Source organism: Pithys albifrons, chromosome 24 (genome assembly GCF_047495875.1).
Source record: "Pithys albifrons albifrons isolate INPA30051 chromosome 24, PitAlb_v1, whole genome shotgun sequence".
NCBI classification, from domain to species: domain Eukaryota; kingdom Metazoa; phylum Chordata; class Aves; order Passeriformes; family Thamnophilidae; genus Pithys; species Pithys albifrons.
In genome coordinates, this window is record NC_092481.1 from 6,234,115 (window position 1) to 6,260,855 (window position 26,741).

The following is a 26,741-nucleotide window of genomic DNA, read 5'->3' on the forward strand; positions in this document are numbered from 1 at the left end:
GCCCAGGAAGAGGGGATTGGCAGCCCAGGAAGAAGGGATTGGTAGCTCGGGAAGAAGGGATTGGCAGCCCAGGAAGAAGGGATTGGCAGCCCAGGAAGAAGGGATTGGCAGCCCAGGAAGAGGGGATTGGCAGCCCAGGAAGAGGGGTTGGCAGCCCAGGATTGGCAGCCCAGGAAGAGGGGACTGGCACATGGCAGGGATTGTTCTCTGCCTCACCCAACTTCTCCCTGCCCCAGAGCCTCAGGTGAGGAACACAGAAAGGTCCAACCTTGACATGGAGTGGGGAAACACCCTGGACACTTTGGGTGGGAGCAGGTGGAAGGGCAGGACAAGGGATGGGTGCACAGGGAGGTGCAGCTGCATCCCTGGTGCCAGCAGTGTCCTGTGTGGGCACCACAGGTGTGCCAGCAGGGTCAGCCACCCCAGAGCTCACCAGCTGGGGGTTTCCCTCTCTTGCAGCCGACGTCCGTCCCAGCGGGAGGCCCGTGGGCACCGCGCGGGACCCGCCGCTCGCCAAGGTCTCAGGTACACAGGGGGGCATTCCCGTGGGGCACACCAGTGCCAGGCCTGGACCTGGTCACATCCACCCTTTCCCACCCCTTCTGCAGGGCTGGTTGGAGCAGCCCATGTGTCCCATCCTGTCAGTGCTTCCCTGGAGAAGTTGGGCATCACCATCCACCGCCCTCCCCAGGGCATTCCAGAGGCTCCAGCCCTCTGGGGTGTTGTACATCTGCCCCTTCTGAAACAAGAAAATAGGTTTTGTGATCTTTTCCTAGTAAATTATTTGGGAAGTTGGTTTGTTTTTAAAACTCTTTGTCAAAACCCCAAATTAAAATCATCGGCTCGTTTGTTCTCCCGCCCTTGGCTTTGCACTCAGAGGGTGGGGCAGACACTCAATTCTGGGGCTGGGAACGAAAAAAAGGGAAGAAATCCTTCTTTATTTGGACTTCTGGAAGGTGGCAATCCATGGCAGTGATCCTGTCTGTGTGTCCTGCAGTGCCTCCCGACGTGTTCGCTCGGAATTCCCTGTGGAAAGGCTCCTACGAGTACCTGGGCAAGAAGCAGCCGGCCATGCTGTCTGTCACCAGCTTCGACCCTGCCACCAGCAAGGTCAATGCCACCCTCATAGACCACAGTGGGGTGGAGCTCCAGGTGTCTGGTAAGGGCACGGAGGGGCCTTTTGTGGGGATTTGCCCTTGTCCTTGGACCAGGGCAGGGATTGTCCCTCTGTCCCAGCACTGCGGTGGCAGCTCAGGGACACTCAGGCAGGGAGGACATGGAGGGGCTGGAGGTGTCCAGGGAAGGGGTTGGAGCAGCAGGAGAAGCTTAGGGAGCTGGGGGGGGCTCAGCCTGGAGAAAAGGAGGCTCAGGAGGGACCTTCTGGCTCTGTGTGACTCTCTGATGGATCCAAGGAGGGGATTTGGGCTCTGCTCCAGGAACAGGGACAGGAGGAGAGGGAACGGCCTCAGGCTGGGCCAGGGAAGGGCAGGGGGGACACCAGGAGGAATTTCTCCATGGAAAGGGGGACTAAACATTGGAAGGGGCTGCCCAGGGAGGTTTGGAGTGCCCAGCCCTGGAGGTGCCCAAGGAAGGACTGGCCATGGCACTCAGTGCTGGAGGATAAGGTGGGCATCGGGCACAGGGTGGGCTCCATGGGCTGGGAGGGCTTTTCCAAGGTGGGCATCGGGCACAGGGTGGGCTCCATGGGCTGGGAGGACTTTTCCAAGGGGGGCATCGGGCACAGGGTGGGCTCCATGGGCTGGGAGGGCTTTGCCAAGGTGGGATGGGGCACAGGGTGGGCTCCATGGGCTGGGAGGGCTTTGCCAAGGTGGGCATGGGGCTCAGTGTGGACTCCGTGAGCTGGGAGGGCTTTGCCAAAGTGGGCATCGGGCTCAGGGTGGGCTCCATGGGCTGGAAGGGCTCTGCCAACCTGAATGACTCTGATTCTGCATCCCAGAGCGTGGGGCAGCCAACTCTGCTCCCTGAGTGATGCTGATGCTCTGACAGACCCCACAGAACCACCAGCCTTGGAGTCTTGAACCTTTGATTGGACCAAGACAAACAAAATCCTGTGCCTGAGTTTGCTTTGACTGCCCTGAAAGGCAGCTCAGCCCAGACCCTCATTCTGTGTGCTGGGACAGTGGGCTTGTAGTTTTTGATAAAAAACTACTAAATTATATAAGTTGGACTTTGATGATCCTTGTGAGTCCCTTCCAGCTCAGGATATTCTGTGGTTCTGAGTGCTCCTTGTCCTGCCCTCCATGGAGCACCAGGTTGTTTCTGATCCAGCAGCATCACCTAAATATTAACAGTCGAGTCCTTTCCCATGTGAAAAATATCTTTAATATCCTGGGATTGGACATGGGATTGTGTGTCTGTGCATTCCCAGCGTGTCCCACTGACTGGGTTGGTTGGTCCCACTCTGAGATGGGGAGGTGGTTTCTCTGCCCTCTCAGGCCCAAAGTTAATTACAAATCAAGTCATTATGATGTAGAGTTCACAAGCCCTTAATTTTCCAGGCATCTACAAGAAGGAGGACGTGCACCTGCTCCTCCAGGTGTACCAGATCATGGGGCCAGTGGAGACCTTTGTCAACAAGTTCAGAAATGATAAATGGGCTCTGGATGGACACGTAAGTGCAGGGGGCACAAGAGCCACCCACCCCCTCCTGCTGCTGCTGTCACAGCCAGAGCTGGTGGCACAAAGAGGCTGCTCCAGTGCCCAGTCCTTGAAGGGGCACAGGGCACATGATGTAACGTGGCATGACAGCTCCTCGTGCTGCCCTGCAGCTCCCTGGGGGTTTTATTGCCCTGTGGGTTGAACTCTGTGACACTAAAGGAGAAACCAACACGATTAAATTGCATTTTAACATTTTCTATCTGCTGAACATCAAGCTGATCTTCCCTAATGGAGTCAATTCCTCCCCCCACTGTGTGTCTGGGAGCTTCCCATGGCCTGAAGAGATCCACTGGAGCTTGGAACAAATGTGCATCTGGTTGATCCATGGCCAGAGCTTTAGTTCTCCCTCTGGGATCAGCAAAGTCTTCTGGAGTTTATCCCAACCAGCTTTGGGTTTGTTTTCCTCCCTTTGAACCATGAGAATCTTCAGCTGTTGGGCCTTTAAAAGCACCAGGATTTTCTGGGGAATTAAATCCAATTAATGCTGTGCCTGAACTTGAAAGGGGCTGTGGCAAGGTGGGTGTTCAGTGCTGGCTGAGGGTGTTGACTCCTCTCTCCTGCCCCACAGGTCTCCTCAGAGGCCTCGAGTGGCACCTTCGTGTACCAGGGCTTTGTGCGTGGCAAAGGCTTCGGGCAGTTTGGCCTCCAGAGACTCGGTAAAACCCCTCAGATTTTGCTTCCCCTCTGGATTCTGGAAGTTCTGTTTGGGTGGGAGGGGAAGGTTCCAAACAGGGAATGTTTCTCCTGTTCTAATTTTTGGCACTTGTGGCCATTCTGTTGAACCCGCCCTGGGTGTGAGACTGGGAGGGACAAACAGCACGACAACAAAATTCATGATTTGGGAACAAGGTGAGGCATAAACAGGCTCTTGTTTGGACACAAGAAGATTCTGGAGCCACAAATAACACCTGGACACTCTTTTTTCTCCACGTTGCCAGGTTTCTGACAAGCCCAAGTCCCATTTCTACCACAGAAAGTGTCTCCATCACCCCCTCAGAAATCCCAGAGGCACCTGAGGGCTTAAATCACCCAAAGTTTAAGTCCTAAATATCTTTTAAAATGTGGTTTGAGCTTTTAATCCCTTTGGATTTTTGGAATCTTCTCACCTTTATGGAGAATTAGATGCTCATTATTGCATTTCAGCCTCCCTTAAAACCACCTCTATGCATCCAAGTTTGAACATTTTGGCAAGATAAATCTCATCTACGTCTCTCCTTAATTGCAGTTCTAAATAAATGATGATGTCTAAGCTAGGCTGGATCTCCAGCCCATCCTTCATCTGCAGCTCAGCAGCTTTTCCAGCAGCACTTCCAACCTCCTCATTTTGCTGCTGGTGTCACCTGGAACTCCAGCAAAGCCCATTCCCTGCTGTGCTGCTTTCCAAAGTGTTTCTCTCTGCTGCCTTCCAGACATCAGCATGATGGAAACCGACCCTGAATCCATAGGACACCACTTTGCATCCAACAGCAGTTCCGTGGCAGCTGCAATTCTTGTGCCTTTCATCGCCCTGATTATTGCAGGGTTTGTGCTTTATCTCTACAAACACAGGTGGGTTTGGGCAACGATGCCAAGAGCCAAACAGAATTCTGGGGGCTCTCACAAATACTGAGCTGGCCTTCAAATCCCACCCCCTTAGACCTGGTTTCTCTTGGAATTCAGGGGAAAAGACAACAAAGCAAAGCTGAGTGGAGGGGTGAGGGTTTGGGAGGAGAGAGCAGGGAGAGGTTTTCTGGCCAGGAACAAGAGTTGTGGCCACGTTAGGGAGGACAAAGCAAAGTAAATTCCATCCTCCAGGGTTCAAGCTGGCTCTGCTTGTGTTGTAAATGAGGATTTTCTCCTCCCCAGGGCATTGCTGTGGGAGCTCTGCAGAGGGAGGGTGCCCAGGGTTGTAGCAGCACCCACGAGCTGTTGTGCTGCAAATGCACAGGTGGATTTCTCTGCCTCATCCTCAGGGGTTTATCTTCCTTAAAATCAGCTTTTCCCTTTCCAAACCTTCTCTTCCCTTCCCAAACCTTCTCTTCCATTCCCAAACCTTCTCTTCCCTTCTAAAACCTTCTCTTCCATTCCCAAACCTTCTCTTCCATTCCCAAACCTTCTCTTCCCTTCTAAAACCTTCTCTTCCCTTCCCAAACCTTCTCTTCCCTTCCCAAATCTTCTCTTCCCTTCCCAAATCTTCTCTTCCCTTCCCAAACCTTCTCTTCCCTTCCCAAACCTTCTCTTCCCTTCCCAGACCTTCTCTTCCCTTCCCAAACCTTCTCTTCCCTTCCCAAACCTTCCCTTCACTTCCCAAACCTTCCCGTCATTTCCCAAACCTTCCCTTTCCTTCCCAAACCTTCTTCCCTTCCCTTCCCTTCCCTTCCCTTCCCTTCCCTTCCCTTCCCTTCCCTTCCCTTCCCTTCCCTTCCCTTCCCTTCCCTTCCCTTCCCTTCCCTTCCCTTCCCTTCCCTTCCCTTCCCTTCCCTTCCCTTCCCTTCCCTTCCCTTCCCTTCCCTTCCCTTCCCTTCCCTTCCCTTCCCTTCCCTTCCCTTCCCTTCCCTTACCTTCCCTTACCTTCCCTTCCCAAACCTTCCCTTCCCAAACCTTCCCTTCCCAAACCTTCCCTTCCCAAACCTTCCCTTCCCTTCCTGAACCTTCCCTACCCTTCCCGAACCTTCCCTACCCTTCCCGAACCTTCCCTTCCCTTCCCAAACCTTCCCTTCCCTTCCCAAACCTTCTCTTCCCTTCCCAAACCTTCCCTTCCCCCTGATGTCTTGTCAGGTTATCCAGCTGCCTCCAGCAGAGTCATGAACCACGTTCTTCCCCCAGAGGGTGGTGGGCACTGCCCCAAGGCTGCCAGAGCTCCAGGAGGGTTTGGATGATGCTCTGGGGCACAGGGATGTTCCTGTGCAGGGCTGAGTGTTGAACTGGATGATCCTTGGGGGTCCCTCCCAGCTCAGCACCCCCTGTGACCACTGTGGCTTTCCCCCCACGCTGCAGGAGAAGACCCAAAGTCCCGTTCAACGGCTACGCCGGGCACGAGAACACCAACGTGCGGGGCACCTTCGAGAACCCCATGTACGACCGGAACCTGCAGCCCTCGGACATCCTGGGCAGCGAGGCCGAGTTCACCGTCAGCACGGTGTGCACGGCCGTATAGCGCCCAGCTGGCACCCCGGGCACGGCCATGGAGCGCCCGGCGGGCACGGTGAGCGCCGGCGGGCACGGTGAGCGCCGGCGCCGCCTCTGCCAGGGCCAACCGTGGCATCAGGCGCTGCTGGGGGGATCAGAAGGTGTGGGAGTCTATAAAGGGACTGATCCCTGTCTGGAGTGTTTATTGAATTCAGAGGAATTGGGGCCAGGATATGTTAATGAGGAGGATGGATTATGGTAACCTGTGTTAATTAAGGGATTAGACAAGTTTTGGTTGGGTTGTACAATTAGTTAATATTTTCTGTAACAGGGATTGTGCTGGTTTCTATAATGGTGAGTGCTGGCACAGCCTCTGGCAGTGCCAACCGTGGCATCAGGTGCTGCTGGGGGGATCAGAAGGTGTGAGAGTCCATAAAGGGACTGATCCCTGTCTGGAGTGTTTATTGAATTTAGAGGACTTGGGGCCAGGATATGTTAATGAGGATGGGTTATGGTAATCTGTGTTAATTAAGGGATTGTGCTGGTTTCTGTCATGGTGAGTGCTGGCACAGCCTCAGGCAGTGCCAGTCGTGGCATCGTGCCCTGGTGGGGCTGGGAAGGGATCAGAAGGTGTGAGAGTCTATACAGCGACTGATCCCAGTCTGGAGTGTTTATTGAATTTAGAGGACTTGATGCCAGGATATGTTAATAAGGAGGATGGGTTATGGTAACCCCTGTTAATTAAGGGATTAGACAAGTTTAGGTTGGGTTGTACAATTAGTTAATATTTTCTATAACAGGGATTGTGCTTTTTTAAAGGTAAACCAGCAGGAGAGTTGAACCCAACACAAAAGAGATTATAAATCAGAGTTACAAATTAATAACAATATTACAATCAATGCAATGGCACAAAGAGAAATTGGGTTTAACCCCCAAACCCAGCAGTCTAACCCTGGGGCTTTGCACAGTGGTCAGGAGTTCAGGAGTTTCACTGCAGAGAGAAATCCCTTCATGTCATAATCCAAAGTGGCCTGTAGAGCCCTTCCAGCCTGGAATGTTCTCAGCTGAGGATAAGAAGCCACCTCAAGCTCTCCCAACATCTCTGGCTGTGGTAACAAACCGTTTGCTTTCCTTTGCCCTGTCCCAGATTCCTCCGGGGTCGGTGTCGAGTGGATGATTGTGATTCACCTCACTAGTCTCCATCCATCCCCTCCCCATCTCCCTCCTGCCAACCTTGCTGAGGCTGTGGAGAAGCTGCTGCACCTCGTTGGACTTTGGGTGACCTCCTGAGGGACTGCTGGGTTGTCCTCTGTGGTCCTTCCCCACCTGGATCCACCCTCTCCATCCTGCCGTGGATCACGAAGCCAACCAAAGGTCTGCTCCTGCTCAGCTCCTCCTTCCCACCCTGCCAGGGGGGCCCAGCCCAACTTCCCTGGAGAAGGGGAGGACCTGGGAAGGCTTTTCCAACCTGCTGCTGGTGGTGTGTTCCTGGAGGGAGCCGTGGGGTGTGTGGGGTCCCACCAGCTGCCTCAGGATTTGGAGAAGAGCTTGGGCAACAAAGAGGCCAAAGCAGGTTGTGCACAAGGTGCTGACTGGATTTATGGAAAACACCACTCTGGGACAGGGTGAGCTCTTCTTTTGTCTGTGTTTGGGTTTCTGGGATGTTTCTTTGGTGTTTTTTTTCTACCCTGGGGCTTTTGCAGAGGAAGAGTTTTCAAACGGGACCTTCCCCTGGGAAAAGCAGAACTTTGGAAGCTTTTCCCCTCTTCCCTGTGTCCTTTTCCTTTGGGCATTCCTGCTGTGTTGGTTCCTGCAGCTCTCAGGGCTGGGAGGAAACACCCCCCTCAGCTGAGTCCAAACACCCTGACCAGGAAAGCTCTGACAGACACAAAGGGACAAAAACCTCTTCAAAAAGAGCTCTGAACAAATCCTGATTTCCCCCCCAAAAGCCTTTGCCCTTTCCACACTGATCCTCCAAATGGCAATGCAATAAGAGTTTTAATTTCTCTCCAAAGCTGCTCCCTTTATTTCCCAGGGGCTCAGAGCTTGCCTTGGCTTTCATGGGAGCAGAAAAGGAGGAGGCAGCTTGACATTTGTCCTGCCTTAGAAGAGAGCGATGCTTTGGTGACTTTGTCCTCCTCTAATAAGGGGCAGAGCTGCTCTTGTTGATCCAGCCTTGGAGTCTGTTTGGTTTGAGTCATTTTTTGGAGGCCAGGGAAGCATCAGTGGCATTTCCCCAAGTGAGTGAATCCAGCTGGGTCACTGAGGCAGCTTCTTCTTACCCAAAACTGGAAGGGGAATCAGCATCAAACCTCTGGGGGGTGTTTTCCATCCTTGCTCACATCCCAGCCCTGGTTTTCTCCTCTCTGGTGTCAGCTGAGGGTTCTGCCTGCTGAAAACCACAGGCTGGGGAGTTTTCCTGGTTTGTTTGTTCTTTTACTCTGTGTGTGTGTGTAAATATATATATAAATATATATTATTTTTTTTACTTCTGTCTGTCAGTCAGTGCTCTTAGAGTCAAGCAGCTTCTCCAGCCTCGTGGCTGAACTGCCAGCCTGCCAAAAAATGCCACCCAAAAAATCCCCAAAGCAGGAAAAGGTGCTGGGATTGATCCCTGAGAGGTGGGAGCAGGAGCCAGAGCCCTGATCCAAGGTGGGCAGGACTCAGTGGGGTGGTGCCCACGTGGGGTTGGGCACACAGGGAGCTCAGGGCACTGCTGGGCCGGGTCCTGCAGCAGGGAGAGCTCCCAGCTGGGCCAGGGGGTGGTGGGGAGGGTTCCAGGATGGAATTCCCTGGGCATCCAAGGAATCCTTGGGCATTCCCTTGGGCTGGGCTGGGTCTGTCCCTCTTGGGGCTCCTCCAGCTGGCAGGACACGGATCCCAGAGGGGTGCCAGGAAGGATCAGTGGCAAAGGGCACCCAGTTGGGCTCTGGGCACACTCAGGGGTGCAGCCAAGGCTGTGCCCCCTCCAGTTCTCCAGCTGGGCAGCCCCAGTGAGGGCAGGAGCTGCCTCCCTGTGCCCAGAGGGAACACCCCTGGAATATTCCCTTGGATTCCCTGCTGGCTCCTGCCCTCAAGTGGGCTCTGCTGGCCCATCCCTGTGCCCAGGGGGACCCCTCTGGAATATTCCCTTGGATTCCCTGCTGCCTCCTGCCCTCAGGTGGGCTCTGCTGCCCCATCCCTGTGCCCAGGGGAACACCCCTGGAATATTCCCTTGGATTCTGCTGGCCCATCCCTGTGCCCAGGGGAACACCCCTGAGATATTCCCTTGGATTCCCTCCTGGCTCCTGCCCTCAGGTGGGCTCTGCTGCCCCATCCCTGTGCCCAGGGGAACACCCCTGAGATATTCCCTTGGATTCTGCTGGCCCATCCCTGTGCCCAGGGGAACACCCCTGAGATATTCCCTTGGATTCCCTCCTGGCTCCTGCCCTCAGGTGGGCTCTGCTGGCCCATCCCTGTGCCCAGGGGGACCCCTCTGGAATATTCCCTTGGATTCCCTGCTGGCTCCTGCAGGGAGCAGCTCCCTCCTGCCCTCAGGTGGGCTCTGTGGGTACATCCCTGTCCCCAGAGGGACTCCTCTGGAATATTCCCTTGGATTCCCTGCTGCCTCTTGCCCTCAGGTGGGCTCTGCTGCCCCATCCCTGTGCCCAGGGAGACCCCTCTGGAATATTCCCTTGGATTCCCTGCTGCCTCCTGCCCTCAGGTGGGCTCTGCTGCCCCATCCCTGCCCCCAGGCTGAACTGTGCCATTCCCTGTGCCCCTGGGCACACCCACCCCATGCCCTGCCCCTGCTGCTCCAGCTCCTCTCCCAGTGCCCAAATCCCACCCCCTCGGGGGCAGAGGAGCCCCAGTCCCTCCAGGCTCTGCCCCTGAGCTGCAGAGAAGCCTCTCCTGGCAGGGAAGGTGCCCTGGGAGGAGGGCAGGGACACCCACACCCCCTTGGGCATCCCACCCCATCCCTGGAGCAACCAGGAAAAACTCCTGTCAAGGGGTGTAGAATAAACCCAAATTCCTGAGACCCCCCCAGGGAAGGAGAGGGGAAGTTCTGCAGCTTTGGAGCCCTCAAGAACCTTTTCCTGCTGTAGCAGAGGAGGTGGGAGGGGGTTAATCCCATTTTTTTGCAGGCTGGTTGGCACCTGCTGCGTGGCATTTTCCATCCCTGTGCCCAGAGGACTTGCATTATGGTAAAAAAAAAAGGAATAAAAAGATATAAAAATATATTAAAATAAGAAAAAAAAAAGAAATAAAAAAGGAAGAAAAAATTACCAAAAAAAAAAGGAAAAAAACTCTTTTGTACAGAGATATATTTTTATGAATCAAGAGTTTGTACAGTTAAAAAAGAACACAATGTAAATGGTTTTTTTTCATTATTGTAGTAAAGAGTAGTGGAAGATCAGCTTTTTTTTTGTAAATGTAATAAAAAATGTATAAATCTGGTTTACATAAAAGTGTACATATGTAATCTATACACACACCTGGCTTGTCTGCAGTATATCCAGTTTAATTTATCTGTCTCTGTATATGAGGCTTTTCCTTGTGTTCAGGCATCCTTTGCTGCTTTTGAAAGCTATTTTAAATTTTTGACTTAAAATAAAATATAAATTTTTGCATTGCTTTTCTTACATTTCCTGCTGCCTTTTTCATGAGCTGCCAAAGGGGTTTGTTTTAACCCAGGATTTTCACACACATTCCTGTGATCAGGGAGGAGGGAAATCTGGAAGATTGAGGCAAAACCAACCCTTTTTTCCCCATCTCCAAAGGAACAAACCCAGCCCTGGAAATTGGGGTTTGTGTCTCAACATCATCAGGAATTAAAGAGCACAAATGCCCAGAGTGAGCCCAGCTGGGGTTGGTGCCCCTTTCAATCCAGGTCTGGGGCTCAATTCCTGGTTGGAAAAGGACATTGGATTGTTGTTAGGAATGAGTCTCCCATCCTGAATTAGGAGGGGATCATCCCACCCCAAAGGAACAAACTCACCCAACCCCAGAGGAACAAACCCAGCCCTGGAAATTGGGCTTTGTGGCTCAACATCATCAGGAATTAAAAAAAAAAAAAGAGTGAGCCCAGCTGGGGTTGGTGCCCCTTTCAATCCAAGTCTGGGGTTGAACTTCACAGGAAATGAATTCCTGGTTGGAAAAGGACATTGGATTGTTGTTAGGAATGTGTTTCCCATCCTGAATTAGGAGGGGATCATCCCACCCCAAAGGAACAAACCCACCCCCAAAGGAACAAACCCACCCCCCAAGGAACAAATCCACTCCTGGAAATTGGGATTTGTGTCTCAACATCATCAGGAATTCAAACTAAAGGAGCAAAAATGCCCAGAGTGAGCCCAGCTGGGGTTGGTGCCCCTTTCAATCCAGATCTGGGGTTGAACTTCACAGGAAATGAACTCCTGGTTGGAAAAGGGCATTGGATTGTTGTTAGGAATGTGTTTCCCACCCTGAATTATGAGGGGATCATCCCATCCCCAAAGGAACAAACCCACCCACCCCCAAAGGAACAAACCCAACCCCAAAGGAACAAACCCAGCCCTGGAAATTGGGGTTTGTGTCTCAACATCATCAGGAATTAAAAGAGTGAGCCCAGCTGGGGTTGGTGCCCCTTTTAATCCAGATCTGGGGTTGAACTTCACAGGAAATGAATTCCCGGTTGGAAAAGGACATTGGATTGTTGTTAGGAATGAATCTCCCATCCTGAATTAGGAGGGGATCATCCCACCCCAAAGGAACAAACCCAAACCCAAAGGAACAAACCCAGCCCTGGAAATTGGGGTTTGTGGCTCAACATCATCAGGAATTCAATAAAAAAGAGTGAGCCCAGCTGGGGTTGGTGCCCCTTTCAATCCAGGTCTGGGGCTCAATTCACACAGGAAATGAATTCCTGGTTGGAAAAGGACATTGGATTGTTGTTAGGAATGAATCTCCCATCCTGAATCAGGAGGGGATCATCCCATCCCCAAAGGAACAAACCCAAACCCAAAGGAACAAACCCAGCCCTGGAAATTGGGGGTTGTAGCTCAACATCATCAGGAATTAAAGAGCACAAATGCCCAGAGTGAGCCCAGCTGGGATTGGTGCCCCTTTCAATCCAAGTCTGGGGGTCAATTCACACAGGAAATGAATTCCTGGTTGGAAAAGGACATTGGATTGTTGTTAGGAATGAATCTCCCATCCTGAATCAGGAGGGGATCATCCCACCCCAAAGGAACAAACCCACCCAACCCCAGAGGAACAAACCCAGCCCTGGAAATTGGGGTTTGTGGCTCAACATCATCTTGAATTCAAACTAAAGGAGCACAAATGCCCAGAGTGAGCCCAGCTGGGGTTGGTGCCCCTTTCAATCCAGGTCTGGGGGTCAGTTCACACAGAAAATTAATTCCTGGTTGGAAAATGACATTGGATTGTTGTTAGGAATGAATCTCCCATCCTGAATCAGGAGGGGATCATCCCATCCCCAAAGGAACAAACCCACCCCCAAAGGAACAAACCCACCCAACCCCAGAGGAACAAACCCAACCCCAAAGGAACAAACCCACCCCTGGAAATTGGGGTTTGTGTCTCAACATCATCAGGAATTAAAAGAGTGAGCCCAGCTGGGGTTGGTGCCCCTTTCAATCCAGATCTGGGGGTCAGTTCACACATCAAATTAATTCCTGGTTGGAAAATGACATTGGATTGTTGTTAGGAATGAATCTCCCATCCTGAATTAGGAGGGGATCATCCCATCCCCAAAGGAACAAACCCAGGCCTGGAAATTGGGGTTTGTGTCTCAACATCATCAGGAATTAAAGAGCACAAATGCCCAGAGTGAGCCCAGCTGGGGTTGGTGCCCCTTTTAATCCAGATCTGGGGGTCAGTTCACACAGGAAATGAATTCCTGGTTGGAAAAGGACATTGGATTGTTGTTAGAATGAATCTCCCATCCTGAATTAGGAGGGGATCATCCCACCCCCAAAGGAACAAACCCAACCCCAGAGGAACAAATCCACTCCTGGAAATTGGGGTTTGTGGCTCAACATCATCAGGAATTAAAAGAGTGAGCCCAGCTGGGGTTGGTGCCCCTTTCAATCCAGGTCTGGGGGTCAATTCACACAGGAAATGAATTCCTGGTTGGAAAAGGACATTGGATTGTTGTTAGAATGAATCTCCCATCCTGAATTAGGAGGGGATCATCCCATCCCCAAAGGAACAAACCCAGCCCTGGAAATTGGGGTTTGTGTCTCAACATCATCAGGAATTCAAACTAAAGGAGCACAAATGCCCAGAGTGAGCCCAGCTGGGGTTGGTGCCCCTTTCAATCCAGATCTGGGGGTCAGTTCACACAGGAAATGAATTCCTGGTTGGAAAAGGACATTGGATTGTTGTTAGGAATGAATCTCCCATCCTGAATTAGGAGGGGATCATCCCATCCCCAAAGGAACAAACCCACCCCCAAAGGAACAAACCCAACCCCAAAGGAACAAATCCACTCCTGGAAATTGAGGTTTGTGGCTCAACATCATCAGGAATTAAAAGAGTGAGCCCAGCTGGGGTTGGTGCCCCTTTCAATCCAAGTCTGGGGCTCAATTCACACAGGAAATGAATTCCTGGTTGGAAAAAGGACATTGGATTGTTGTTAGGAATGAATCTCCCATCCTGAATTAGGAGGGGATCATCCCACCCCAAAGGAACAAACTCACCCAACCCCAGAGGAACAAACCCAGCCCTGGAAATTGGGGTTTGTGGCTCAACATCATCAGGAATTAAAAAAAAAAAGTGAGCCCAGCTGGAGTTGGTGCCCCTTTTAATCCAAGTCTGGGGTTGAACTTCACAGGAAATGAATTCCTGGTTGGAAAAGGACATTGGATTGTTGTTAGGAATGAATCTCCCATCCTGAATTATGAGGGGATCATCCCACCCCCAAAGGAACAAATCCACCCCTGGAAATTGGGGTTTGTGGCTCAACATCATCAGGAATTCAAACTAAAGCAGCACAAATGCCCAGAGTGAGCCCAGCCTAAATTCCCTGAGACCCCTCAAAACAGCCCCAAATCCCCCTGGGAATGCCCTGGGATCTGGGACTGTTAGACTGGAATTGGTTTGCTGAGCTGAAGACACTTTATTTTCCCTCCACCCACCTGATATTCTCCTTTCTGTTTTGCCAACCCTTCTCCAGCCTTCACTTTCCCCTGTTAATCAGGCACCATGGCACGAGCTTTAATTAAAGAATTAAAGCCAGACCTGGAGAATGCAGATGTGATGGCAAAATTGAATTATTTAAATAAAACCAGACCATTAATTATGCATCAATTATTCAATCTTTCATCTCTTGATAAGCTCCAGCAGCTTTTGGAAGGGGGGAAAGAAGTTGTTTAAAAGTCTGTGGGAATTAATGAAGGTTGAGGAGCTGGTTTGGGGTTCTGGGACAAGGCTGAGGGAGCTGGGGGGGCTCACTGGGAAAATTGGACTCAGGAGGGACCTTCTGACTCTCTAAAATGACTTGAGAGGAGGTTGGAGCCAGGAGGGGGTCAAGGAACAAGGGACAGGACAAGGAGAAACAGCCTCGAGTTACACCAAGGGAGGTTTGAGTTGGACAGCAGGGAAATCCCTTCAGGGAAGGGTTGTCAGGGGTTGGAATGGGCTGGAAGTGTTCAAAAATGTGCAGGTTTGGTGCCTGGGGATGTGGTTCTCCCTCACAAATATCCTTTTCCATGCCCTGGGTTGGCCAAACCTGCCCCATCAACAGCAAAACAATTAACTCGAGGTTGGAAAAATAACTTGATTTATTTTCACCTCTTATTTCTAACTTTTTAAACACCATTTTTTCACTTTTTTTCAAGAGATATTTCCAGATTTGAGGGCACCTCTGCTACTGCTGCAGGACAGGCCAAACAGGGCATTTATTTTTATTGCAACATTCCCTTTGGGGTTTAATTTGCTTTTAACAGGCAGGGACCCCTGGCAGGATTTTCCCCGCCCTGTCTGGATGGGGCAGGAAAACTCTGCAAATTCTGGTTTAATGAGAAGCTGCTGCTTCCTGCTGGAGACATCCAGGGCTTTAATTATGCCCTGGAATTACACTGACCCCCCCTGGCCCAGCAGATCTGCTCCTAATTACACCTGTTGGGTCTCCAGTGGAGGAGAAGAGGAATTTTCCATGTCCTTGAAGGGGAGCACAATCACTCAGGAGCTGCCAGTTTGACAGGATGCCAGTTCTAATCCACCCACTGGAATGTTTCCTTGTCAACACTGGTCCAGCCACGTGTCCATCATGAGACTTTTCCCCTAAAAACTTTTTTTTTTTGCATAGAGGAAATGATGAGGAATTGTCTCTTTTTTTGTTGGATTTGTTTAAGGGGTTTTGCTGTTGGGTTTGAGTCCTTTATTTATTTAATTTTTTTAATTTATTTTTCAGTTGCAAACTGAAAGCCCCACAAGGCAGGGAGAGTTTGGGCTGAGTTTTCCCCCATTTCCAGAGGGACTCAGGTCCAAAATGTTCCTGGTGCCAGAGGGTGCCACGGAAAATGAGCACTCAGGGAACCTCCTGGGACTTTAAGATCTCGTTAGGACTAATTGGAACACAGAGAGAGGAGGAGACTGAAGAGCCTGGTGAGGTCCAAGCCTTGCCCTGCATCTGCTCCAAGGACCTCCTGGGACTTTGGGGGCTTAAAGATCTCGTTAGGACTAATTGGAACACAGAGAGAGGAGGAGACTGAAGAGCCTGGTGAGGTCCAAGCCTTGCCCTGCATCTGCTCCAAGGTTCCCTTGCTCCAAGGACCTCCTGGGACTTTGGGGGCTTTAAGATCTCGTTAGGACTAATTGGAACACAGAGAGAGGAGGAGACTGAAGAGCCTGGTGAGGTCCAAGCCTTGCCCTGCATCTGCTCCAAGGCTCCCTTGCTGCAGTTTAACCTGACGCTGCTTGTCTTGCCCAAACCGGCCACGGGGAGCAGTGAATTAATTCCTTTCCTCTTCACAACTCACCTTTTTTATCTTCGTTAATTTAAGGGGGGAAAAAAAGGGAGTTTGGGAGAGCTGAGGATGCTGAGTGATGCTCAGCCCTGCCCAGGGAGCTCCAGGAGCATCCAGAAGGGTCCAGGGACTCCAGGATGGTCTCCCTCATCCTGCTGGTTCCCACATCCCAGGGGAGAGCAAAGGTCCTTCCAGCCCTTCTCATCAGATCCCACATCCCAGGGAGAGCCAACGTTTCTCCAGCCTTTCTCATCAGATCCCACATCCCAAAGAACAGCCGAGGTTCTTCCAAACCTTCTCATCAGATCCCACATCCCAAGAAGAGTGAAGGTTCTTCCAACCCTTCTCATCACATCCCACATTCCAAGAAGAGAAGGTTCTTCCAACCTTTCCCATGAGATCCCACATCCCAAGGGACAGCCAAGGTTCTTCCAACCCTTCTCATCAGATCCCACATCCCAAGGGACAGCCAAGGTTCTTCCAACCCTTCTCATCAGATCCCACATCCCAAGGGACAGCCAAGGTTTTTCCAGCCCTTCTCATCAGATCCCACATCCCAGGGAGAGCCAACGTTTTTCCAACCCTTCCCATCAGATCCCACATCCCAAGAAGAGAAGGTTCTTCCAACCTTTCCCATCAGATCCCACATCCCAAAGAACAGCCGAGGTTCTTCCAACCCTTCCCATGAGATCCCACATCCCAAGGGACAGCCAAGGTTCTTCCAACCCTTCCTATGAGATCCCACATCCCAAAGGACAGACAAGGTTCTTCCAACCCTTCCCATCAGATCCCACATCCCAAGTGACAGCCAAGGTTTTTCCAACCCTTCTCCTCTGAGCTCACACATCCCAAGGGACAGCCAAGGTTCTTCCAGCCCTTCTCATCAGATCCCACATCCCAAGGGACAGCCAAGGTTCTTCCAGCCCTTCTCATCAGATCCCACACTCCAAGAAGAGAAGGTTCTTCCAACCTTCTCATCAGATCCCGCACTCCAAAGGACAGCCAAGGTTCTTCCAGCCCTTCTCATCAGATCCCACATCCCAAGGGACAGCCAAGGTTCTTCCAACTCTTCCCATCAGATCCCACATCCCAAGGGACAGCCAAGGTTCTTCCAGCCCTTCTCATCAGATCCCACATCCCAAGGGACAGCCAAGGTTTTTCCAACCCTTCTCTCTGAGATCCCACATCCCAAAAGAGAGCCAAGATTCTTCCAGCCCTTCCCATCAGATCCCACATTCCAAGGGACAGCCAAGGTTCTTCCAACCCTTCTCATCAGATCCCACATCCCAAAGAACAGCCAAGGTTTTTCCAGCCCTTCTCATCAGATCCCACATCCCAGGGAGAGCCAATGTTTTTCCAACCCTTCCCATCAGATCCCACATCCCAAAGAACAGCCAAGGTTCTTCCAGCCCTTCCCATCAGATCCCACATCCCAAGGGACAGCCAAGGTTCTTCCAGCCCTTCCCATCAGATCCCACATCCCAAGGGACAGCCAAGGTTCTTCCAGCCCTTCGCCCTTGCAGGAGATTTTCTCATTATTATTTATCTGGTTTCAAAGTTGCCTGCGGGAAATCCAAAACAAATCCCTTCAGATCCGTGTTCTCCATAGTTAGATGGGATAATATCCAAATATCCAGGGGGCTCTCAGGGGGATGTTCAGCCTTCAGTCGTTGCAATGGGGTGGAGGTTTCTGGACAGCAAATGGGAGCTCAGCAGCACCAATATTGCCTTTCTAAGCCGCAGTTCTCACAGTAACTCACACGTGGGAAGGGGCATGTGACTCCCAGGGCAGAAATCAGCAGTTTGGCAGCTCCTGCCACCCCGTTCCCGAGGTCTGATCTCCTCTGGGAGGCTTTGGCACGGCTCGGGACGAGCGGGAGCTCCTCGTGGGCACCGCTGGGCAGGAGCTGTTTGGCTGCCGAGCCCTCGGAAACAGCAAAGGGGTTGGCACAAAGAGATCCGTGAACGCCTCGGGAGGGGCAAAGACGCCGCTGCTGCCACGGGAAGGAGGAGCAGGAGGGACCTCTTGGCTGAGCTGGAGCTGGAGAGCCCACCCAGCACCTTCTGCAGGGCAGGAGGGCAAGGAGAGCCCTCAGCTGGCACAACACTCCGCGTAAATTTGGCATCTCTGATCAGTCCCACTTCAGAGTCCAACCAGCCAGTCAGCACCAGCCTCCGCAGTTTGGCTTCTTAATGAGAGATTGCCATCTATTAACACTTCATTAAGTCTGTGGCCGAGCCAGTGCCAGGGCAGTTTAAAAGCTGTGCCCGTGCCTGGCTCGGATCGGGAGCGGAGGGAGCGGGCACAGCCCCGGGACGGGCAGGGCAGGGGAAATCAGATAAAACAGGGATTTATTCCTTGGGGGCTCCAAATGTCCAAGCCCCACATCCCCCAGCCCCAAATCCCCCGGTCCCGTCACGGCCGGACCTGCTGGAGCTCAGCAGGAGCTCGGGAGGGATCCCTGAAGCCACAAAAAGCGCCTTTTTTAGACGCTCTTTAGGCCAGAGTGGGGTTTAAAGAGGACAAGAAGCAACGAAGGAGATCCGAGGGTGCACCACGAGCATCCCAAGGGATGCCCAGCCCTGCCCAGACTCGGGCAGTGCCCCCAGGAAGAGGCACTGGGAGGGTTCGTACCCACTGTCAGCATCTGCCTCCTCCCAAAACTTCGTGAGGTATTTTTAATTAAAATTCTCGTATTTTAAACTAAATCCCCCATTGCCCCGAGCTACAACTTACTCAGAAAACCACCATCTGCCATCCTCAAAGAATCCAAACTCCGGGAAAACCGAGCGCTGGAAAACTCCCTGGGTATTTATTGCACCCCCTCGGTGCTTTCTCCCACCTGTGATTTACCCCCACACCTGTTATAAATTAAATATAACCCCAAGTTGGCTCTGCAGCTTGAAGGTGGAGAGGTGAAGGTGAGCTGGAAGTGGCCAGGAATTCCTCTCGGGAAATGTTGCTCCATCTGCCCTTTGTTTGAACGTTATTGCAGCTCGTTAGGGACGCGGCTCGGGGGAGGCTGCGAATCCTTCACCTCTGCCGCAATCCTTGGCCTCTCTCCCATTACAGCGCTCAGGGCACAGCACCAGGGCTGGTTAATTAAGCCACAAATTGGAGGGGCGTGTTTGTACCTCGCCCAGAGAAATAAGGTTGGGGAAGGTTAAGTGGAAGAGGCAGCAGAGGGCACTGGGGGGGCTCAGGAGAGACACCCCTCCCCTGGGACAGCTCAAGAAGCATCACCTGGCACTGCTCAGATCCCCAGAAATCTCCTGTTCCCCCCCTTTTCCAGGGGTTGGGAGTCCTGCAGTCTCAGATCCCCAGAAATCTCCTGTTCCCCCTTTTTTCCAGGGGTTGGGAGTCCTGCAGTCTCAGATCCCCAGAAATCTCCTGTTCCCCCCCCCCCCCCCCCCTTTTCTCCAGGAGTTGGGAGTCCTGCAGTTCTCAGATCCCCAGAAATCTCATTTTTCCCCTATTTTTCCAGGGGTTGGGAGTCCTGCAGTGCTCAGATTCCCAGAAATCTCCTGTTCTCCCCCCCTCTTTTCCAAGGGTTGGGAGTCCTGCAGTTTCAGATCCCCAGAAATCTCCTGTTCCCTCTTTTCCAAGGGTTGGGAGTCCTGCAGTTTCAGATCCCCAGAAATCTCCTGTTCCCTCTTTTCCAAGGGTTGGGAGTCCTGCAGTCTCAGATCCCCAGAAATCTCCTGTTCCCTCTTTTCCAAGGGTTGGGAGTCCTGCAGTCTCAGATCCCCAGAAATCTCCTGTTCCCTCTTTTCCAAGGATTGGGAGTCCTGCAGTCTCAGATCCCCAGAAATCTCCTGTTCCCTCTCTTTTCCAGGGGTTGGGAGTCCTGCAGTCTCAGATCCCCAGAAATCTCCTATTGCCCCTATTTTTCCAGGGGTTGGGAGTCCTGCAGTCTCAGATCCCCAGAAATCTCCTGTTCCCCCCCTCTTTTCCAAGGGTTGGGAGTCCTGCAGTCTCAGATCCCCAGAAATCTCCTGTTCCCCCTCTTTTTCCAGGGGTTGGGAGTCCTGGCAGTGCTCAGATCCCCAGAAATCTCCTTTTCCCCCTCTTTTCCAGGAGTTGGGAGTCCTGCAGTGCCCAGATCCCCAGAAATCTCCTGTCCCCCCCCCCCCCTTTTTTCCAGGGGTTGGGAGTCCTGCAGTCTCAGATCCCCAGAAATCTGTTCCCTCTCTTTTCCAGGGTTGGGAGTCCTGCAGTCTCAGATCCCCAGAAATCTCCTGTTCCCCCCCTCTTTTCCAAGGGTTGGGAGTCCTGCAGTCTCAGATCCCCAGAAATCTCCTGTTCCCCCCCCCCCCTTTTTTCCAGGGGTTGGGAGTCCTGCAGTCTCAGATCCCCAGAAATCTCCTGTTCCTTCTCTTTTCCAGGGGTTGGGAGTCCTGCAGTCTCAGATCCCCAGAAATCTCCTGTTCCCCCTTTTCCAGGGGTTGGGAGTCCTGCAGTCTCAGATCCCCAGAAATCTCCTATTCCCCCTTTTCCAGGGGTTGGGAGTCCTGCAGTCTCAGATCCCCAGAAATCTCCTGTTCCCCTCCCCCCTTTTTTCCAGGGGTTGGGAGTCCTGCAGTGCCCAGATCCTCAGAAATCTCCTGTTCCCCCCCTTTTCCAGGGATTGGGAGTCCTGCAGTCTCAGATCCCCAGAAATCTCCTGTTCCCCCTATTTTTCCAGGGATTGAGAGTCCTGCAGTCTCAGATCCCCAGAAATCTCCTGTTCCCCTCCTCTTTTCCCAGGGTTGGGAGTCCTGCAGTGCTGAAATCCCCAGAAATCTCCTGTTCCCCCTTTTTTCCAGGGGTTGGGAGTCCTGCAGTCTCAGATCCCCAGAAATCTCCTGTTCCCCCCCTCTTTTCCCGGGGTTGGGAGTCCTGCAGTGCCCAGATCCTCAGAAATCTCCTGTTCCCCCCCTCTTTTCCCGGGGTTGGGAGTCCTGCACTGCTCAGATCCCCAGAAATCTCCTGTTCTCCCTTTTCCAGGGGTTGGGAGTCCTGCAGTCTCAGATCCCCAGAAATCTCCTATTCCCCCTTTTCCAGGGGTTGGGAGTCCTGCAGTCTCAGATCCCCAGAAATCTGTTCCCTCTCTTTTCCAGGGGTTGGGAGTCCTGCAGCCTCGTCTGAGCAGATCCCGATGTTTTCCCCGGAGCTGCCTCGTTTGCCGCAGGTTTTATTTGGCAAAAGGAAGAGCGACAAACCCCGTGACATCCCCACCCCCTGCCCTTCTGCTGCTCCCTCGGCTCTGGCGCGGGGAGGGAGGTGGTTTGGGGGATGGGTGGGCTCTGCTCCATTCCCGGAACACCCTCATGGCAACTGGAACCAGGGCACCTTTCCTGGCTCTCCAGAGCTGCCCACTTTAGGCACCCTCTGTGTGTGTTGGGGCAGCAGCCAGAGGGGTGTCCAGGCAGGAGTGAAACCATCACCCTGTAAGGAACCACCAGGGATGGTATTGGAGGGATTGTCCAGCCAGGAGTGAAACCATCACCCTGTAAGGAACCACCAGGGATGGTATTGGAGGGATTGTCCAGGCAGGAGTGAAACCATCACCTGGTAAGGAACCAGTAAGGATGATACTGGAGGGATTGTCCAGGCAGGAGTGAAACCATCACCCTCTAAGGAACCAGCAGGAACAATATTGGAAGGCTTTTCCAGGCAGGAGTGAAACCATCACCATGCAAGGATCCATCAGGGATGATATTGGAGGATTTTTCCAGGCAGGAGTGAAACCATCACCCTCTAAGGAACCACCAGGGACAATATTGGAAGACTTTTCCAGCCAGGAGTGAAACCATCACCCTGTAAACAACCACCAGGGATGATATTGGAGGGATTGTCCAGCCAGGAGTGAAACCATCACCCTTTAAGAAACCATCAGGGATGATATTGGAGGATTTTTCCAGCAAGGGGTGAAACCATCACCCTGTAAGGCACCAGCAGGGATAATATTGGAGGGTTTTTCCAGGCAGGAGTGAAACCATCACCATGCAAGGATCCATCAGGGATGATATTGGAGGGATTGTCCAGCCAGGAGTGAAACCATCACCCTGTAAGGAACCAGCAGGGACAATATTGGAAGGCTTTTCCAGCCAGGAGTGAAAACACCAAGGATGATACTGGAGGGATTGTCCAGCCAGGAGTGAAACCATCACCTGGTAAGGAACCACCAGGGATGATATTGGAGGATTTTTCCAGCCAGGAGTGAAACCATCACCCTCTAAGAAACCACCAGGGACAATATTGGAAGGCTTTTCCAGCCAGGAGAGAAACCACCAGGGATGATATTGGAGGGATTGTCCAACCAGGAGTGAAACCATCACCCTTTAAGAAACCAGCAGGGATGGTATTGGAGGATTTTTCCAGCAAGGGGTGAAACCATCACCCTGTAAGGCACCAGCAGGGATAATATTGGAGGGTTTTTCCAGGCAGGAGTGAAACCATCACCATGCAAGGATCCACCAGGGATGGTATTGGAGGGGTTGTCCAGCCAGGAGTGAAACCATCACCTGGTAAGGAACCAGCAGGGACAATATTGGAAGGCTTTTCCAGCCAGGAGTGAAAACACCAAGGATGATACTGGAGGGATTGTCCAGCCAGGAGTGAAACCATCACCTGGTAAGGAACCACCAGGGATGGTATTGGAGGATTTTTCCAGCCAGGAGTGAAACCATCACCCTCTAAGGAGCCACCAGGGATGGTATTGGAGGGGTTGTCCAGCCAGGAGTGAAACCATCACCCTCTAAGGAGCCACCAGGGATGGTACTGGAGGGTTTTTCCAACCTGAATGTCTCTGTGGTTCCATAATTGCTGGAGGATCGAGGCACCCCCATCTGCTGCAGCTCTGCTGAAGATTCAGACCCCAATGTCCCTGTCAGTTGGTAAATCTCCAGCTTTCCTGCCCTTCCTGCTGCTCCCTCCATCCCACCCTGCCCATGCTGGGAGCTGGAAACTCCACTTTAAATTCCACTCTGCCCCAAAGAGTGTCTAAAAAGTGCTTTTTGTGGTGGCAGGAATTTCTCCAGCCCCACACTTTGAATCTGATCTCTTTTCTTTTTTTTTTTTTATTTTTTTTTCCCCAGATTTGCTTTTTAAAGCCTCAGAAATTCACTGAAGCTTTTCCACATCGACCCTTCTCCTTTCTCAGACACCAAATTGTTTCTGGCCAATTGCAAAGCTGCTGCTCCAGGGAGTAATTCCGTGTTTTTCCAGCACGATGGAACCAACGGGATTGTAGCTATTGATTTTTGCCACCTTCTACCACTGGAAAACATTGTAGGAGCAACTGAGAGTCACTCTGGGGCAGGCTGGGAATTGCAGGAGCTCAGCAGACAAAGTCCCTGCGTGTCACCTGAGGCTCCTGCAGCAAATTCCTCACAAAACTGGGAAGGAGTTTTTTCAAATCTGTGCTCACACCCCCCCAGAAAAGGGCTCAGCACCACCCTCTGTTTGGTGCTGTGCCAGGGCAGGAGGGATGGAGGGGCTTTAACCTGGACATGGGAGAGGCTGAGAGGGGCTTCCCAAGCCCCCACAATCACAGAATCACAGAATGGATTGGGTTGGAAAAGACCTCCGAGATCAGCAAGTCCAACCCTTGATCCAACCCCACTGTGATCACCAGCCCAGGGCACGGAGTGCCCTGGGCTGGTGATCACAGTAGGGTTGGATCAAGACAGACATGGTGGATTCTCCCAGTGGGGTTGGATCAAGACATGGTGGATTCTCCCAGTGGGGTTGGATCAAGACATGGTGGATTCTCACTCAGTGCCACATCCACAGAATCATAGAATGGATTGGGTTGGAAAAGACCTCCCAGATCATCAAGTCCAACCCTTGGTCCAACTCCAGTCCCTTTACCAGATCATGGCACTCAGTGCCACGGCCAAGCTCAGCTGAAAAACCTCCAGGGATGGGGAATCCACCCCCTCTCTGGGCAGCCCATTCCAATCCCTGAGCACTCTCTCTGGGAAGAATTTTTTCCTGCTCTCCAACTTCAATTTCCCCTGGCAGAGCTTGAGCCCATCGTGCCCCCTTGTCCTATTGCTGAGTGCCTGGGAGAAGAGACCAACCCCCAGCTGGCCAGAACTTCCCTTCAGGCAGTTCCAGACAGTGCTGAGGTCACCTCTGAGCCTCCTCTTCTCCAGGCTGAACACCCCCAGCTCCCTCAGCCTCTCCCCACAGCACTTGTGCTCCAGTCCCTTCTCCAGCCTCGTTGCTCTTCTCTCCTCAGTTGGGTTGGAAGAGACCTCTGAGATCATCAACCCTTGATCCAACCCCACTCTGTGCCCTGGGCTGGTGATCACAGCAGGGTTGGATCAAGACATGGTGGATTCTCACTCAGTGCCACATCCATAGAATCACAGAATCACAGAATGGATTGGGTTGGAAAAGACCTCTGAGATCATCAAGTCCAACTCTTGGTCCAACTCCAGTCCCTTTACCAGATCATGGCACTCAGTGCCACGGCCAAGCTCAGCTGAAAAACCTCCAGGGATGGGGAATCCACCCCCTCTCTGGGCAGCCCATTCCAATCCCTGAGCACTCTCTCTGCAAAGAATTTTTTTCCTGATATCTCCGTGTTGTGGCTCAGAGAGACCCTCTGGACACAAATTCCCCGGGATGAAGGCCCTGGAGGGGAAGGATAATGGATTTTGCAGCTGGGTCAGAGGAGAAGTGGCTGCCCCTGCCCTGGTGCCAGCCTGGAGTTAACTCAGAGGCACAGCCAGGCCATCCATCACTGTCCCCAGCAATTTGTGCCACGCTCAGAGCTGTCACAGCCCTGTGTCCCTGAGCTCCCTGAGCCCCAGCCCACGTGCTGCTGCCACCTGCCAGCCTCAGAGGACATCAGGAACAAACCTGCCATCACCTGCCAGGCACCCAGCAGGGCAGAGATGCAGCTTTGCCTTGCCCGCCTGGGCATCGGGTTGGGCTGTGCTGCCCTCAGAGGGGGAACCCTCTGCGGTGGTGCTGCCCAGAGCCCACCTGGATGCCCTGGGAGCAGCCCTGGAGCAGCCTGGATGGAGACTTTGCATCCAGGTGCCACCTGGAGAAGGTTCAACCATCCTCCTCTTCAGAGCCAGCAGCTCCCCGAGGGCAGGGACGGTGAGACCTGCAGGGGAGGAGGAGGCTGGAACGGGGCATTTGGCCTCCTGAAGGAAGGGAATGGATGGGTTTCTTCCATCTCCAAAGCTTCTCCAGCCTCCTCAGAGCCTGATTTTCCACAGCCTGTGCCTTCAGCAGGGGGAAAGTGGCTTCATCCCACATTTATAGCCCAACCTCAGTGGTCAGGAGGGAGAGGAAGTAGCTGGACAAAGAGGAGGAAAGGATGGAGGGAAGGTGGGACTGGGAGAACCTCAAGCCCTGGAGATGCTGAGCTGGGCCATGATAGGAGGAATTCCATCCAAGGGGGATGGTGAGGGTTGGGGGAAGGAGGGACTGGGACCCCTCAGTCCCTGGAGATGCTGAGCTGGGCCATCACAGGGGGGAATTTCATCCAAGGAGGATGCTGATGGTCTGGGAAGGAGGGACTGGGACCCTCAGCCCCTGGAGATGCTGAGCTGGGCCATGATGGGAAGAATTCCATCCAAGGGGGATGGTGAGGGTTGGGGGAAGGAGGGACTGGGACCCCTCAGCCCCTGGAAATGCTGAGCTGGGCCATGATGGGAAGAATTCCATCAAGGAGGATGCTGAGGGTTTGGGAAGGAGGGACTGGGAGAACTTCAACCCCTGGAGATGCTGAGCTGGGCCATCACAGGGGGGAATTCCATCCAAGGAGGATGCTGAGGGTCTGGGAAGGAGAAAGGCCCCCAGGTGGGTCAGGAAGGACCAGGATGAGGCAGATCCTGGCCAAGGAGGGACATTGGAGGGAGTGACCTGTGGGAATGGGGCAAGGAAGCCCCTCAGAGCAGCCCACCACAAAATCCCTGCTGTGACTCATATTTCCCCCTGGAGACCCCCAAGTGCTGCCTCTGCTTTGGGTCTGGGGGTGTTCAGCACCACCCTGAGAAACATCCAAATAATAAGAACAACCATTAAAGGAACCAACACCCAATGACTGGGTGAGTTCTGGGCTCATTCACACCCACAAGCAAACAATTATTCCCAGGATGTAAAACACTTCCACGATATTAATGGTGGGAAGGAACCAGTGGCTCTTTTCTCAGCATTTTTTTGCTTTAGCTGCATTAATACTTTGCTCAATTGATGCATATTCAAAGGCTCTAAGTGGGGCCCTCACTGTTTCAATTAGCATTAATGCACAATTATTTGGCTCCACATTTATGCTGCTCTTGCAGGGCTTGGGTTTGGGTTGTTGGGGTGGTTGTTTTTTTGGGTTTTTTTTACATTTGTGACATTAATTCAGCATTTTAAATACCCTTCTCCCCCCAACTGTTTGAGTGGTGATAAAATGCAATGAGAGGGAGTGAAGGTTAAACACCAGAGGAAGGAAAAGGCTCCTCATCAAACAGGGGATCAGGCCTGGCATTTACCAGGATTGGTACCCAAAGGGGCTCTCTGAGCCACAACATGGACATGCCCAGGCAGGGAATTTGGACCAGGAAAAGTGCCCAGGTTGGGATTTTGGGGAAGAAAAATGCCCAGGCAGGGAATTTGGGGGAGGGGAGATGCCCAGATAAGGAATTCTGGGGAGGGGAAGTGCCCACATAAGGAATTTTGGGGAGGGGAAGTGCCCAGGGAGGGAATTTGGGGGAGGGGAGTTGCCCACATAAGGAATTTTGGGGAGGGGAGATGTCCACATAAGGAATTTTGGGGAGGGGAGATGCCCACATAAGGAATTCTGGGGAGGGGAAGTGCCCACATAAGGAATTTTGGGGAGGGGAGATGCCCATGTAAGGAATTTTGGGGAGGGGAGATGCCCATGTAAGGAATTTTGGGGAGGGGAGATGCCCAGGCAGGGAGTTTTGGGGAGGGGAGATACCCAGATAAGGAATTCTGGGGAGGGGAGATGCCCACATAAGGAATTTTGGGGAGGGGAGATGCCC

General features: G+C 52.5%; 2 protein-coding genes across 2 annotated transcripts in view; both read left to right on the top strand.

Annotated features, from left to right (window-relative positions):
• CSMD2 (CUB and Sushi multiple domains 2) overlaps positions 1–10,397 on the top strand; it is a 292,995-nt gene extending 282,598 nt beyond the window's left edge. Inside the window, exons 65-71 of the mRNA XM_071576489.1 lie at positions 460–525; positions 998–1,159; positions 2,520–2,632; positions 3,248–3,335; positions 4,089–4,227; positions 5,656–5,882; positions 6,935–10,397. Coding sequence (XP_071432590.1) covers positions 460–525; positions 998–1,159; positions 2,520–2,632; positions 3,248–3,335; positions 4,089–4,227; positions 5,656–5,815 — 728 coding nt within the window. The 3' untranslated portion in view covers positions 5,816–5,882; positions 6,935–10,397. The remainder of the gene's footprint in view (positions 1–459; positions 526–997; positions 1,160–2,519; positions 2,633–3,247; positions 3,336–4,088; positions 4,228–5,655; positions 5,883–6,934) is intronic.
• NFYC (nuclear transcription factor Y subunit gamma) overlaps positions 5,838–26,741 on the top strand; it is a 129,484-nt gene continuing 108,580 nt past the window's right edge. Inside the window, exon 1 of the mRNA XM_071576486.1 lies at positions 5,838–5,842. The gene's annotated coding sequence lies outside the window, so the exon portion shown is untranslated. The remainder of the gene's footprint in view (positions 5,843–26,741) is intronic.